This window comes from Salvia hispanica, chromosome 6, assembly GCF_029641045.1.
Source record: "Salvia hispanica isolate PSC_SH4W2 chromosome 6, Shi_PSC_v1, whole genome shotgun sequence".
Classification (NCBI taxonomy): domain Eukaryota; kingdom Viridiplantae; phylum Streptophyta; class Magnoliopsida; order Lamiales; family Lamiaceae; genus Salvia; species Salvia hispanica.
In genome coordinates, this window is record NC_142697.1 from 44,889,666 (window position 1) to 44,905,727 (window position 16,062).

At 41.7% G+C, this 16,062-nt stretch overlaps 3 protein-coding genes across 3 annotated transcripts; 1 reads left to right on the plus strand and 2 right to left on the minus strand.

The window, feature by feature from the left end:
* Positions 1-108: 108 nt before the first annotated feature.
* Positions 109-2,689, minus strand: MED6 (RNA polymerase transcriptional regulation mediator-like protein). Its single transcript, XM_089060959.1, has 5 exons — positions 2,346-2,689; positions 1,953-2,127; positions 1,338-1,407; positions 918-1,027; positions 109-641 (listed from the first exon to the last, which is right to left on the minus strand). Exons 1-5 carry the CDS (start codon positions 2,588-2,590, stop codon positions 492-494), a joined length of 750 nt encoding a protein of 249 aa, XP_088917085.1. The 5' UTR covers positions 2,591-2,689; the 3' UTR covers positions 109-491.
* A 100-nt stretch (positions 2,690-2,789) lies between these two features.
* Positions 2,790-4,701, plus strand: LOC125205390 (uncharacterized). Its single transcript, XM_048104284.2, has 2 exons — positions 2,790-3,997; positions 4,370-4,701. The coding sequence occupies exon 1, from the start codon at positions 3,083-3,085 to the stop codon at positions 3,971-3,973; it is 891 nt and encodes a 296-aa protein (XP_047960241.2). The 5' UTR covers positions 2,790-3,082; the 3' UTR covers positions 3,974-3,997; positions 4,370-4,701.
* Positions 4,702-8,284: 3,583 nt separating this feature from the next.
* On the minus strand, positions 8,285-9,162 carry LOC125203239 (basic helix-loop-helix (bHLH) DNA-binding superfamily protein; the record flags this gene model as incomplete). The annotated part of the gene is made up of 1 exon (XM_048101550.2): positions 8,285-9,162. A coding segment is annotated over one exon (825 nt), but the record flags the coding sequence as incomplete, so codon positions are not given.
* Positions 9,163-16,062: the final 6,900 nt, after the last annotated feature.

Sequence of the window (16,062 nt, forward strand, 5' to 3'; positions counted from 1 at the left end):
TGGACCATTGAAAAATGTCAACAGATCACAAAAAAGCATCAACAGAAAAATGTCAACAGAATTTCAACGGTAGCCAATGATTGATGCTGTGTTGATACTTTGTTGACATTAAAATCTTGAAATTTTACACTTTGTTGATATTATATTGAAACTGTGTTGAAGCTGTGTTGAGGAGTTTTGAATTTGTACAATATATAAATTTGCATTTTATCACTATCCTATATTCGAATAATCCATAGATATCAACTGTAAGGAATGAGAAAACCGGTTCTAACATACACACTGACTATACCTGTCTATGTTACAATGTACTATCACATACTATAACCTAGTAACTAACCTTCTCGCGTGTCGGCATCAGCCATCTGTTATGAGGAGTTAGATAATTGACTCGTGCTGGAAGTTGAACGACTCACCGTTGGTACAAAGCTAGTTTCTTGGGATATGTTGGCTGCTCGTGCCCTCCAAACTGAAATAGATGAAATCAATTGTTATGTTTTCATTCTCTTGGATGGGCCTTGATCGATGATCGGATCAACAGTCGCCAACTGCTCCTGCTGGGTATCGGAGCCCTTCTCCCCCTCGGCAGTGGGAGGAGCATAACCCTCCGGAAAAGGTGGTGGCGGGGGAGCAGGAGGCAGCTGCAAAGAAGTATAACTTAGTCGATATGCATCACGGAAGAAAATGGTCAAGAGGCAGCGATACAGGAGCTAATTTTTACATCATCGAATTGATTGATACGAGAGAAAAGAAAATACACGATCAAGAGATATGATCACCAATTACATATCCTCCGCTCTACACTAAGATGCTTTCCTCTTACTCTCGCTTAAAACTTTTTTCAAATAACATAAAATTGTTGATATCTTGAAATAAATTGATACAATTTGCACCAGTAAAGCAAGATTGTGGTCTACCTTGCGTTGCAGTGAAGCAAGAATATGGTCTACACGCTTAACTTCCTTGAAGTTAATGGTCTCTTTAGGAGCTTTAGGTTCAGAGCTTGCACTATCATTTTCAGCATCAACTGTTTCAGAGAAAAGACACAAATGAATGAAACACTGTAACGCACAATTCCATTTCACGAGCTTCCTCTACGGAAGCATGAGCTTTCAACTATGAATGATCTACATGTTAATATGGAGTAGTAAATTTCCTCTCTTTTCTCTACCAATTATCAGTTCTCCTGCTTTTTAATCATATCTGGTGGAGGAAATGGAGGACGTGTTATGCTTAGGGTGCTTTTTTCGCATCATGCAACGAAGAACAAAACGGATTGGTTTGAAGATACTGTTATTACAGAATTCTTTGTTATAAGCACTGAAATCAGTAGACACCGTATCCAATTTTCTCTAACTTCGATGCTGCAGTATTGAACGCCTTCGATATATGATACAGCGCACGTCCCTGGCAGAAAATACCTCTGAATTAGACAAGCAATACCTAAAGCCTAACAATACACAAGCTATTACATATCGTCTCAAGTTTATGCACAGAGCCATCTGATCCGAAAATCAACAGCATGGTGGAGGAACGAGCATGGACACTGAATCGTTCTAGAGGGGTTAGGATCAATGTAATTGGACATCCACTCTCTTCCTATTACCTAAAAACATGCTTGCAACAAAGGCCACTACCAAATCATTCAACAACGGGATAAACATTCTGATTCTGAAAGAACGACATACATACATATCACTATTTCAAGCTCGGAGAATCACAAGAGGTAGAGGAATACTAACAACTCGAGAAGAGAACACGTTGCATCCACTCTCTTCCTAATACCTAAAAACACGAAATCCCATGATAGAAAGACATACATGTGAGCTTGCAACAAAGGCAACTGCCAAATCATTCAACAACGGGATAAACATTCTGATTCCGAAAGAACGACACACATACATATCACTATTTCAAGCTCGGAGAATGACAAGAGGTAGAGGAATACTAACAACTCGAGAAGAGAAGACGTTGCAGAGCTGAGGCGCCTGGTATACCGATCCATCCAAGACGTAGTAAGTCAGCATAGGCGTCACTTTCTCAGGTGCATCCCTCTTTTGCTTCTTAAAAACAAATAAGTGAGGCTCCAACACTTCACTCAACATAAACTCTGTTCCTGTCATCTTCCTTGATGCAGAAAAACACCAAATTCGTCACATCAAACTTCACCTCAACACACACAATCTTCACAAACTCCAAACATTTCCATAATTAAGCTCAATTTCAAGCAGACCAAATGAAATTACACAATGAAAACCTTATACCAAAAACACTGATTCAAATTTCTAATCCTAAACAATAGCAATCGAAGTATCTGATAGAAATCAATCAAAATTGAGACTTACGAGAGGTGAGAGACATCGAGGGGGTGAATTGCGCGGATCCGAAGCTGCTCATTATTGCAGGAATAGTCGTAGAAGGGGGAGAGGGCGAAGTAATCGAAAACTAGGTTTCGATCGAGCGGATACGTGTTGAGCCACAGCTGATCGCGAAAGCAAATGCTAGTCATGTCTGTTCCCGGCGGCGGCGGCGGCGGCGGCGCAGCCATGGCTCCATCCGCCAGCGGCGGAATCATCGGCGTCGTCGCCATGGCTGTTATCCTGCAGAGTAGAAGCTCAATTTTGGGGGCGAAGAGTCACACATTTTTGGTCGATTTTTCTTTAATAAAAATCCTTCCAAATCCAATTAAAATTTTTATTTAATTAGAGGCGAGGAAGTCTTTGGATTTAGGTCCCTTCCTTTTGAAGAGTCTTCTCTCTCACAAAACTGTTTTTTTCTTCCACATATTTCCTCTTGCTTATTTCCTCTCTAGAAAAAAAAAAGAGAAAATATAGTTGAAATAATCCCCAGGTGAAATTTCCATGAAAATTTCCTAATAGCTATCAACCTGTTGGAATTCAACTCTGTGGATTTGGATTCCAACAGACCAATACTCTTCCATCCAATTCACCCCAAATCAGTTTTCCCCTAATTCAAAAATATTCGCCACCTGTTTGAGGAATTGCCCCAGAGAGAAAGAATCTCTTGATCCTGATCAAAGTTGCAATCTTTATTCATTATACGAAGAAAAAGAGGATAAAATATGTCTAGCATCTATTCGGTATCCTCTGCGAATCAATCTCCGGCGAGATCAGGTGATCAGAAAATCGCGCAGTGCACGGTGAGCTGCGTGTATCAGACGCACATTGCCGGCTACTGGCGCAATGCGACTGTGGTGTGGAGCAAGAACGTTATGTTGAACTCGCTGTGGATCTCTGTGGAAAGCGTGGAGCGTGATCAAGTTTGCTCGTGCAAGCTCGAGCTTAAACCTTGGCATTTTTGGTCGAGAAAAGGCAACAAAAGTTTCATGGTTGATGGGAATCAGCTCGAGCTCTACTGGGATTTCCGATCAGCCACATTCTCCGGCCCTGAGCCGAGTAAAGACTTCTACGTGGCATTGGTTTTCGGTGAGGAGGTCGTGCTGTTGCTCGGCGACATGGAGAAGAAGGCGTACAAGACGACGAATGCTCGGGCTGCAATGCTCGAGGCTCTGATGTTTTACAAGGAGGAGCATGTTTTTGGCAAGAAATCGTTCTCCACGAGGGTGAGGTTCGATCAGGGAAGGGAGCACGATGTCGTGGTGGAGAGCTCGACTGCGGGGGACAAGGATCCGGAGATGTGGATTAGTGTTAATGGGATTGTGTTGATACACATTAGGAACTTGCAGTGGAAATTCAGGGGCAACCAGACCGTGGTAGTGAATAATCAGCTTGTGCAGGTCTTCTGGGACGTGCACGCGTGGCTGTTCTGCTCGCCTGGGACAGGTCACGGCCTCTTCATCTTTCAGGCCGTGGGCGAGGGGGACAGTGAGGGGGATGACGACCCTCAGTGCGATGGGAGTGACTGCAGCGGCCCCAGCAAGTACTCCTCTGCGAGGAGCTACTCAAAGGCTGCAGAGACGTGCTTCTTTCTGTATGCGTGGAAGATTGAGTGAGGGAGGAAAATAGGCTTCAAAGAGGTAAGGGGATGTAAAGAAAAAGTGGTGTAATCTTGTGAGGTTTGTTAGGTAAAGTTTTATTGGGAATGCACTTTGTTTTTATGTTTCTATTGTTTGTGTTCCTGATGGTTGTTTTAACTCACATGTTAATATAACATAGATTGATTTTTTTGTCAAGTTATACCCTTCATTTAGGCCAAGAAATCATTTTTCTGAATGTATCATCAAAACTGTTGGTTTTCAAGTCTCTTTTTTTCAAGATTTCTAAGTTCATCATGTGCTCTCTTAAATTAGCAGATTTTGAGATGTCTGAGCTTCTCTCTTAGCATGTCTCTGTTGATTGTTATTGGATGTTACCAGATTGACTATCTCTTGTCACCTATTCTATGGCAGGATTACTACGTTCGACCAAAGACTAACTGGCTGATCCTTCAAGGGGAAGCTCTATATACAAACAAGGCTGCTCCCCTCTATAAGAATACACCAATTTTTTGTTCCTGATATTAATGCACCATTTTTGAATCTATAGTCCATGATAAACAACTAACTCTACTTTGTATCTGCTCCACACGACGGCTGCCTGTACGAGAAGTTTTGCAGCTACAGAAATCTATGTATCAGAAGATTCACCACCCATTTGTTTGTACCAGGCAAGTTAGAAATGTAAATAAACTTCAAACATACATGATGATGGAAATCGACGATTGCAGAATTTTTGTGAAAAAGACTTCATTTTGGATACTATTTCATTCACATGATTTCATCTAGCAGTTCATCTTAGAAGGTGCTACCTCCTAACTCATTGCTGTTTGTGTTGTATTATGTGGATATATATGAATATGCCAATGTGTATGTATGAATATGGACCTGCTGTTGGGTGAATCTTGCTCGATTGTCGAAACTAGGATCTTGCAACATCATGTGTGTGTGTCTAGGAGTTTTGTTCCCTCTAAATCAATATGAATATATTTGAGAATTGTGTGGGATTTGATCATCTTCGTTTGCATCTTGTATTTCTGTGTGTTGTATGCAAAGACACCATAGCCCATACAGATTTGCAATGAGTATTTAGGTGAGTGATAGATGATTAATGTATTGGGCTTTTAAAGCAAGTTCTGAAGAATGGGCCCAATAAAAGTGTGATCAAGTCCTAGTTAAGGTAGCTTTAGAGATGGGCCTTTCAGAGAGGTTTTATGTAATTAATAACTAAATAAGGATTAATTTAATAAATTACTACTAAATTGTGGTATTTGTATAATTGTATTATGGGTAAACTTCCATAAAAACCACAAAATTTGGAATTTACTGCGACTTTTTTTGCTTCTGTTATTGTTTTTTATAGCAAATGGACATGGTAAATTAATAATTTTCCTCCCTAAATCAAGAGCAAATTTTCCCATAAAAGCAAACAAACACAGATACATAACATATTAAATTTGTTAATCCATGGTCTGATTAAGAATCTAGTGGCCAAAAAAATTTGAACAGTGAGTAACAGTAGATGTTTGCACGTGCAAGTTGGGTGACGAGTCCAAAAAACCACCTCAAAAAATGCCAAAAAAGAAGCATAAAACATGTGCATAGCATTAAGCCATTTATGTTTTTGTTCTGAGAATGGTGAGTTTCAAGGGTCACGCTTTGGATTGAATCAAGGAGACAGGACCACTGACTAATAATGCACTACTCTACATTTAGAGAATGTTTGCCACTGTAGTTAATTACTTGAATTAATACCTTAATTATTTTAATACAAACAAGCTAGATCTCTCCCTAGATAAAGTGGCACTTAAGTACAAAACACTTCAATATAATAGTATATGTACTAAACGTCTTCAATATAAGAGCATCTCTAATACCGGTTAGCCGGTCGGCTAGCCGAACCATTGGAGTAGGCGAGCGGCAAATCGGCAAAATTTTCGGCGTGGGCTAGCCGGTGGCGTGGCGCTGGCCGCCATTGTGGCGGCCCGATCGGCCAGCGCCTATTTTCGATTTTTTAAAAACCTATATAAATGCGATTTTAGTTTCATTTTCATTTGCACCACTTGTTTTAACTAGTTTTCTCTCTCTCTAACTTTCTGTACAAGAGCATCATCGAGCGATGAGTAACGCGGGTGGTAGCAGTGGTGGTAGTTGTGGGGATGCTGAGGAGTACGAACGGAGGATGAACGAGGCTATGGAGGCCTACATGAACTGCGAGATGGAGCGGTACATGCGTAGGGTGGAACAGCAGGCGATACCTCGCCCTCCACGGGTTATCCACCGCCGAGCAGTGATTGATCGGGATCAGGTAGCTGCACATCAGCGGCTGTATGACGACTACTTTTCAGAGAACCCGTGGTTTCCCGCAAACATGTTCCGGCGACATTTTAGAATGCGCAGGAAGTTGTTTATGCGTATCGTTGACGCTTTGGAGCATCGATATCTGTGTTTTCGCTTCAGGCACGATGCGGTTGGCAGACCCGGCCACACCCCTATTCAAAAGTGCACGGCGGCAATCAGGCAGTTGGCCTACGGAGGCGCGGCAGACATGTGGGATGAGTACCTCCACATCGGTGAGTCGACAGCCCTGGAATGTCTGAAGTATTTCTGTGAGGGCGTGATAAACATTTTCGGTGAGCAGTACCTTCGAAGCCCTACTCCCGAAGATTATCAGAATTTGATGCAGATGCACGGGGAGAAGCATGGGTTTCCCGGGATGTTAGGCAACCTAGATTGTATGCATTGGGAGTGGAAGAACTGTCCGACTGTCTGGAAGGGGGCCTACACGACCGGCTACAAGTCAAAGAATCCCACGATGATCCTCGAGGCCGTAGCTGATTACCGGCTGTGGATCTGGCATGCGTATTTTGGGGTAGTCGGGTCGAACAACGACCTCAACGTCTTGAACTCGTCTCCCCTCTTCAACGAGAAGTGCCAGGGCGTCGGTCCAGCCGTCTCATTTGTGGCCAACGGCAACCGGCATGATATGGGCTACTACTTGGCGGATGGGATATACCCTAGGTGGCCTGTCTTTGTGAAGACGATCAGGCACGCAAGTGATGAAATGAAGGCCTACTTTGCGGAACGACAGGAGTCGGCGCGCAAGGACGTGGAGCGCGCATTTGGTGTGCTCCAGTCACGATGGGCGGCAATTAAGGGTCCAACGCGTTTGTGGGATGCCAGATGCGTTTCCCAAATAATGTACGCCTGCATTATCCTGCACAACATGATCGTCGAAGACGAAGGCGTACAACTGACTAGTTGGGCCAATGACGATGAAGCCGGTCCAAGCCACGGAACGGCCACCCCTAGCGTACGACGTGGGGTACCTCTCGATGAAGCCGGCCGCCTCAAGGAATTTGCCGACATGCGCCAAGTGGAAGCTCATATTCAACTCCAAAAGGATATAATTGAAGAGTCGTGGGCACGGAGGATGTACGCCGATAGTTTTTTTTCTGTATTATGTAATTTTTTTTTATCTATGTACCTTTTTTTTAATGCAATTAATGAATTTTCCCGTATATGTGTCGTAAATTTAATTCCGTAATTTAATCGTAATTTTAATTCCGTAAATGTAGTATATTTTGAATTATTTTTATTGCGGCTGGCCTATGGCTGACCTAAATCTGATGTGGCAGATGGATTTTTAGTGCTGCTGACGTGGCATGGAGAGAGTGGCTAGCCTATGGCTGGCCTATTTGCATCGGAGATGCTCTAAATTTTTTAAATATTTGGAAAATAAGTTACTAATCAGTTTATATAATGTAAAAATAAGCTCCAACATCGATCAAAATTAAACATTATATGTATATATGAGTACTTGTAAAAAATCATTATAGATGGAAAAGGTGATCTTACATCCACCTTCGCTTGTTGATTTTATATTTGGTGTGCCACTTATAGTGGTCTTGCATTGTGGGTGTCATGATTATACTCATCATTAAAAGATGATTTATACAAGTATCAACTTAAAGCACTGAAAAAAGGCAATGCTAATGATGGCTTCATCATTATGATCCTTAAACCTTTTAGCATGTCAAAACCCAATTTTGCAATCATCTAGCATCATCATTATCTAATGATGAAAGAGTATCATTATCATGTCAAATATACCCATACCTAGATCAAGAAATTAATTGGAATACCAATAAAAATGAAAATTTGATTTAAAAAAAGGTAAATACTTGACATGGACTCATCATTTTAGCATTTTAACAAAAACACTACCATACGTTTCATTTTGGAAATAAAATGTCCCGATAAAAAAATTTTGGACGAAATTGCCCCTTATATTCGCCCGATTTTTTTTATCGGGACATTTTTAGTTCAAAATTTAAAACTTTTTACAATTAACGATAGGACGAGACATTTTCGCTAAAACGCTAAAACGGCGGCACGCAGAACGAGTAGCTTAGCAACGGAGAAAATGCAAAATTCGAATTCGCGGGAAAATTATGGACCGTTGGATGAATCAAACTCTTCTTCCCCGACGCTTCGAGAGCTCTGACCTGCGATCGGAGGAATTTGAGATAATTCGCCGCTTCATCCAGCATCGACGCCGTGTCCATTTTCCCGCCGCCGGGGACCAGCTTCTGCAAAGCCCTGATCCTCTCGCTGATCCTCTCTCTCCTCTGCCGCGCCGCCACCGTCTGCGGATCGCTCGAAACCCGCACGTTCCTCCTCCTCGGCCTCTCCGCCGCCTCCTCGACGAAGCTCACCGGCCGGAGCGCCGCCGTGCGGTAGATCAGCTCCTTCATCTGCGCGATCGCCTCCGCGTCCGTCTCGTCGCCCGACGACTGGAAATTGATGTTCGACGATGACGGAATCGGAACCGGAACCGGATTTTCGAGTCTCGCCTTTTTCGGTTTTCGCCGGAAACCGCCGCCGTGATCGGAAAATTTCGGCCGGAAATCGAGATTCGTGGATTCGATCGGCGCCTCTCTCTTCCTCCTCTTGTTGGCATCAGCTGAAGATCCGCGGTGATCTTCAGTGATTTCCTCGGAATTTCGCGAAACTGAAGTACTAACCGTTTTCATCAGTTTCGCGAAATTCCAGGGATTTTCGCAGTCGGAGAAAATGAGGGAGATTCTGTCGTCTAGTTCGGCTGATGTGGCGGTGGTGTTGGCGAGGCAGTCGAGGGACTCGAATGAGGCGGTGTTTGCTGCCGACCCTGCACTGACGGCGACATCCCAACCGCCGCCGGCAGAGGGATTGTAATTATTGTTGAAGTAGAGAGGGTTGTTTGTGCTTGACATTATCAAGCTTTGGTGAAGCTCATTGCCCCAATCAATATTGTCCATTTGATTCTTCTTTGTCACTATTAATCATGAAATAAAATTGTTTTAGCTAGCAAATTAATTTGGGACAAGTATATGGTGTAAAATCAAGAAAAAGAAAAAGATGTAAATTTTAAGATGCATACCTTAAAGAGGAGCAGAATCAAGAATTAGTTATGAATTGTGCTGATTTGGAATAGAAGCTTATATAGAAAGAATAATAGGAGGGTTCATGTATATTTTAATATACTACACTAAAAAATGAGAAGTACTTGGAAACTAGTACTACATGTTATTTGATTGAAGAATTTTATAATTTAGTACTATTAGTAGTATTATTTTATTTTTGACAGTTGACAGAAGATGCATTTGGTTTTTCAAAAGATAAGGCTTTGTGTAGAGCATGAGATTTCAAAGAGTAAAGAAGGTTGAAATTTTATAATGAAATATTTATATGAAGTGGGGAAAGCTCTTAGCCTCCTTTTGGCTGCTGCTGTTTTAGCATGCGCTCTGAAAAGGTTTAATTTACAAGATTTAATTTTAAACTTCAAAGATTTCCACTAATCATAGTTTAATCATAGCTATTTTTTGCAGTACAACAGTTATAAAGTTTTTACCTTTCATGATTTTTGTCCTTGGAATTCATCCATTCTATTTTTTGACCGTTACACGATGCAATTAATATTTTTATCATATGGAAATGGAAAATGACCTTTTAGATAGAACACCATAGAAGAAGTAAGGAGGTGAGTCGTGGGAATGATTCAAATTTTATATTATCACCACCCAGATTGGATGGTACAATGTCGGGGGTCGATCGATCCCACTATTGACCCATGACCGATCCATGAGAAACAGAAAATTTTATTAAGTTCATCTTTAATTTGAAGACGTCACAAGTTATTGTTCACTTATGTCTTCATATGCTATTCTTACAAGTGTCAATTGTCGTTCTACACCTATTCAAACGATCTTCTACATTATATTCAATCCCACAAGTTCCTGTTTACTGGATCCGTCATTGCATATACACATGTGCACAAAGGTGGACCTTGCCACTCTCTCTCACACACACACATATCAAGATTGGTTTTCACTTATGTTCTTCTTCACTGTGTTCGATTACACACGAGTTTCATTTCCTGGATTAGTCACTGCACGCACACAAAGTTAGGCATGAGTATGACCACTCTCTCACTCATACACACACAAAGTGGCTAGATAGGCAGGCATTGGGAAATCAGGGAAGATTGTTCAGATGGGTTTCCCACATGCACCCTATCAATACAGCTCACCAAAATGGGCTGCCATTGCAATTTCAGCTGCTTATTTATCAACTCTGTATTTAAAATGAAAACCAACAATTTTAAATCCCTAATCTTTATTAAATAATCTATATACTGTTTTTTTTATTTTAAATTCAATTATCAGGATTATATTATAAATTAAAACTGCTATCTTGGATTTGACAGTTTGCTATCATCAACTAGCATTAATTTTTTCTTGTTCATAATTAATGGTACAATGTCGGTGGTCAAAACAAATACCGCTTGAAAATCATCAACAATAATATTATCTTCTCAAAATCAGTGATACAATTTGCTATTTATCCAATACTATACCAACCATATTGATCAAATAAAATATTATTTGATCTATAGTCAACTTATTCCAAGAATGAAAACAAATCATATCAAATTCTTGAGATTTAATTAGATCTTCTTATATCAGATTTAATGGGGGCCCAAATTTAACCCGGCCCACTGTGGTCCACGCTGATCCAGTAATAAATGGTCCTGTTTACTACCTACGGTTCTTTCCGATTAAGGCTCATGATGGCTCGCTGAGCCGAAACTTCTTGGCTGAGCCATTTCTCACACGGGAGCGCAAGGCTTCCATTCACACGTGGCTTCCTATCATTGGTCGATACATCCAATTAAATTTGAAGTTCGTGTGAAATACCAAATTTTAGCCAAAGTTTATGATTTTAGGGATCAATATCCCTATCAAATAATGGGTTGTATATGATGTGTTTATGAGTTAAAACAAAGAGTAACAAATTTATATTTTTAATAAGGAGTAGTTTATAACTTTATACTCCTATTTATAATATCTTAAGTCTTTAGATACGAAAAATAATATAATACCACTTGATTGTGTTGAGCTGTTGCCATCGCTTAGAAACCGGTTGTTCTTGTAGAACCGGAAAGGAAACAGGCCTGAAGAAAGGTAGACGATTCCGACTCCACTCGGGGTTCAAGTATGTTTTGCCGGATTAAGCTAACAATCACCAAAACGGTCGATTTCCAATTTTCCATGGCCATCTCAACAAGAAATCATCCAATTAGAGCATCCACAATAGCGGCTAGCCGGTGGGCTAGCCGAACTATTGTAATCGGCCAGCCGAAAATCGGCGTGGACTAGCCGATTTGAGGGCGCTGGCCGCCATTGTGGCGTGCCGATCGGAGGCGTCGCCCCCCTTGACCCCCTGACTCGCTGACCGGGCAGCGAGACCCCCGTTCGGCTAACGGCAAACTATAACGGATTCAAGGCATACTAACATTTTTTAATAAATTAGTGAGGAGTAGAGTGGGGCGGTGGCTCGTGTGTGGAAGCCCGGATTTTTTTTTATTATGTAATTTTTTTTATTTTTAGTTAATGTACTTTTTTTTATTTAAATAAAATTAACGAATTTTTTCCGTATATGTGTCGTAAATTTAATTCCGTATTTTGTGTTTAATTCCGTAAATGTAGTTGTTTTTGAATTATTTTTATTGCGCCTGGCCTGTGGCTGGCCTAAGGCTAGCCTATTTGAGTAAAATGCTGATGTGGCAGGTGGATTTTTAGTGCTGATGACATGGCAGAGAGAGAGAGTGGCTGACCTATGGTTGGCCTATTGCCATTGTGGATGCTCTTAGAGCATCCGCAATGCTATTAGGCCAGCCATAGGCCAGTCACTCTCTCTCCCTGCCACGTCAGTAGCATTAAAAATCCACCTGCCATATCAGATTTAGGCCAGCCATAGGCTAGCCGCAAAAAAAATAATTCAAAATATACTACATTTACGGAATTAAAATTACGATTAAATTACGGAATTAAATTTACGAGACTTATACGGGAAACTTCATTAATTGCATTTAAAAAGGTACATAGATAAAAAAAAAATTACATTTAAAAATAAAGAAAAAAAACTATCGCCGTGCAGTCATCCGTGCCCACAACTCTTCAATTATATCCTTTTGGAGTTGAATATGAGCATCCACTTGGCGCATGTCGGCAAATTCCTTGAGGCGGCCGGCTTCATCGAGAGGTACCCCACGTCGTACGCTAGGGGTGGCCGTTCCGTGGCTTGGACCGGCTTCATCGTCATTGGCCCAACTAGTCAGTTGTACGCCTTCGTCTTCGACGATCATGTTGTGCAGGATAATGCAGGCGTACATTATTTGGGAAACGCATCTAACATCCCACAAACGCGTTGGACCCTTAATTGCCGCCCATCGAGACTGGAGCACACCAAATGCGCGCTCCACGTCCTTGCGCGCCGACTCCTGTCGTTCCGCAAAGTAGGCCTTCCTTTCATCACTTGCGTGCCTGATCGTCTTCACAAAGACAGGCCACCTAGGGTATATCCCATCCGCCAAGTAGTAGCCCATATCATGCCGGTTGCCGTTGGCCACAAACGAGACGGCTGGACCGAAGCCCTGGTACTTCTCGTTGAAGAGGGGAGACGAGTTCAGGACATTGAGGTCGTTGTTCGACCCGGCTACCCCAAAATACGCGTGTTAGATCCACAGCCGGTAATCAGCTACGGCCTCGAGGATCATCGTGGGATTCTTTGACTTGTAGCCGGTCGTGTAGGCCCCCTTCCAGGCAGGCGGACAGTTCTTCCACTCCCAATGCATACAGTCTATGCTGTCTAACATCCCGGGAACCCATGCTTCTCCCCGTGCATCTGCATCAAATTCTGACAATCTTCGGGAGTAGGGCTGCGAAGGTACTCCTCACCGAAAGTGTCGATCACGCCCTGACAGAAATACTTCAGACATTGCAGAGCAGTCGACTCACCGATGTGGAGGTACTCATCCCACATGTCTGCCGCGCCTCCGTAGGCAATTGCCTGATTGCCGCCGTGCACTTTTGAATAGGGGTGTGGCCGGGTCTACCAACCGCATCGTGCCTGAAGCGGAAACACAGATAATTACGCTCCAAAGCGCGAACGATACGCATAAACAACTCCATGCGCATTCTAAAACGCCGTCGGAACATGTGTGCGGGAAACCGCGGGTTCTCCGAAAAGTAGTCGTCGTACAGCCGCTGATGTGCAGCGGCGAGATCCCGATCAATCACTGCTCGGTGGTGGACAACCGGTGGAGGGCGAGGTACCCCCTGCTGTTTCACCCGTCGCATGTACCGCTCAATCTCGCGGTTCATGTAGGCCTCCATAGCCTCGTTCATCTGCCGTTCGTACTCCTCAGCATCCCCACCACTACCACCCGCGTTACTTATCGCTCGATGATGCTCTTGTACAGAAAGTTAGAGAGAGAGAAAACTCGTTAAAACAAGCGGTGAAAATGAAAATGAAACTAAAATCGCGTTTATATAGGTTTAAAAAAAAAATTAAAAATCGTCGCTGGCCGATCGGGCCGCCACAATGGCGGCCAGCGCATCGGCCAGCCACACGCAATCGGCTAGCCTTGGCCGATTTTTTTGCCGAAATCCGGCTAGCCTGCTCCAATGGTTCGGCTAGCCACGTCAATCGGCTAGCCGGTCGCTAGCCTACCATTGGAGATGCTCTTATAGTTGTCGGAACAAATGTGGAAGAGTTAATTGTCGGATTACATTATGAGTTTAATCCGACATTAATAGCAACATATTTTTCAAATAAAGTTGTCCAAATTTGGATACATGTATTGAGAATTTTTTCACATTCAATGTCGTCGGCTACCACCGTCCAAAATCCGGTTGTGGGACTAATGTCTCATCCCCAACGAAACGTCCCTCTCCCAACATTTTTCTAGAACTACCACTCCCACTACTAATCCCAAGAACTCCAACCTGGATGGATATGATCTCGATTCAGCGTTCATACACACGCTTTAAATTTTTTAAAATCCGAGTCAAGTAAATGTGAAATTAATTATTGTGGATTAATTATAGTGTTGAGTTAACTAAAATATACTAATAGTAATTAATTTGGAAGTATACAATCCCCCTACATTTATTATACGAATGGATGGGGGCCATAAAATCAAAATCTCAATATGATAAATTTGGAGGGGGGCCTTTCTTTCATGATAGAAATTCGGATTTAGTAGCAACGTCATGATCATTATGAAATTATCTCAAAGTTCCAATTTTTCTTTTCAAATAATGAATAACATCTATATCATATAAATATTGAGTAATTTTAGGAAATGTCATCTCAATCATAAATATAATTGACATTCATACCCTTTTATGATGAAATGAAATCAATAAAAAAAAATCCACACGTCATTTTAAATCCATGAACAATAAATCTAATATCTGTTAATTGGTCTCTATTACATTATTGAGATAAGTTATTATTTGAAAACATTAGTAAACAAATAAAAATAAATAAATTAATAAAGGTTAATTTAATAAATGGCGTACAATTAATAAATCGGGGATCTAATTTTGTACAAATTAGAAATGGCTTACAATTTTAATAAATCGGGGATCTAATTTTGTACGAATTCGGGTTAGGCCCATTACAATATTGGACCTGTCCAGTTAAATGAAGGCCCTTGTCCTATTCATCGATCAATATCGCTCGACGCCGATACACGGTTCATCCCCACACGTAGTAACACGCCGTGTTTGAGCATTCATGGCCGCGAGGACAAGATCCCCATTTTAGCGGTGAATTATCACCACCACAAGGGTCCTCCTTTGGTGAGTTGAATCTTTGATGGAGATGATGAAAGGAGATTGATAGGATAACCCTCCTATCGGGTTGATCGGCGTCCGTAGATCGGTGATGGATAAATATCTGTTGCGTGTGAGTGCCCGACTCGCCCGTCAAGCAAGACGGTTTTCTCACTTTGGAGAAGCTAATGAATGATAAAATAATGTTGATATTCTTGAATGATTTTTCAAATAATTACAAGAATTCATATTTATAATGCTAATAACTAACTTAATGAACAAGAAAACAAAAATATAGAAAAGATATGTGATCCCTAAAATAAAATATCTAAACAAAATATGAAATATGCTCGTATCATCTCCCCACGGTTGAAATCCACCTTGTTATCAAAGTGGGAACTATTCGGCAAATTACGCCGGGCAGCAGCGCAACTTTGGTTCGAGATGGTGGGAAGGCATAACTAGTTGCTGTGCGCATGGATTCCCGTCGGGCAGCGACATAGCTATGGTCCGATTGGTGTGACTAGTTGCTGTGCCCAGTGGATTCCCGTCGGGCAGCGACGTAGCTGTGATTTGATCGGTGTATTGGAGGGTGAGATCGCGATGAAAGCACCAATTTGATAGGATAAACCTCCTATCGGGTTGATCGGCATCCGTAGATCGGCGATCGATAAATATCTGTTACGGGCGAGTGCCCGACTCGCCCGTCAAGCAAGACGGTTTTCTCACTTTGGAGAAGCAAATGAATGATAAAATAATATTGATATTCTTGAATGATTTTTCAAATGATTACAATAGTTCTTATTTATAATGCTAATAACTAACTTAATGAACAAGAAAACAAAGATGTGGAAAAGACACGTGAATCCCTAAAATAAAATATTTAAACAAAATATGAAATATGCTCGTACCAGAGATGCTCGACTATTCGGTATGTGTTTG

What these genes read in the sequence shown, in the direction of transcription:
- MED6 (XM_089060959.1), bottom strand. Translation starts at nt 2,590, where the DNA reads ATGGCGACGACGCCGATGATTCCGCCGCTGGCGGATGGAGCCATGGCT. An exon ending in GTTAGAGAAAATTGGATACG is followed by an intron (nt 1,028 to 1,337) that starts GTGTCTACTGAT and finishes TCTCTGAAACAG; the next exon opens with TTGATGCTGAAAATGATAGT. An exon ending in TTGCTTCACTGCAACGCAAG is followed by an intron (nt 642 to 917) that starts GTAGACCACAAT and finishes ACTTCTTTGCAG; the next exon opens with CTGCCTCCTGCTCCCCCGCC.
- LOC125205390 (XM_048104284.2), top strand. Translation starts at nt 3,083, where the DNA reads ATGTCTAGCATCTATTCGGTATCCTCTGCGAATCAATCTCCGGCGAGA.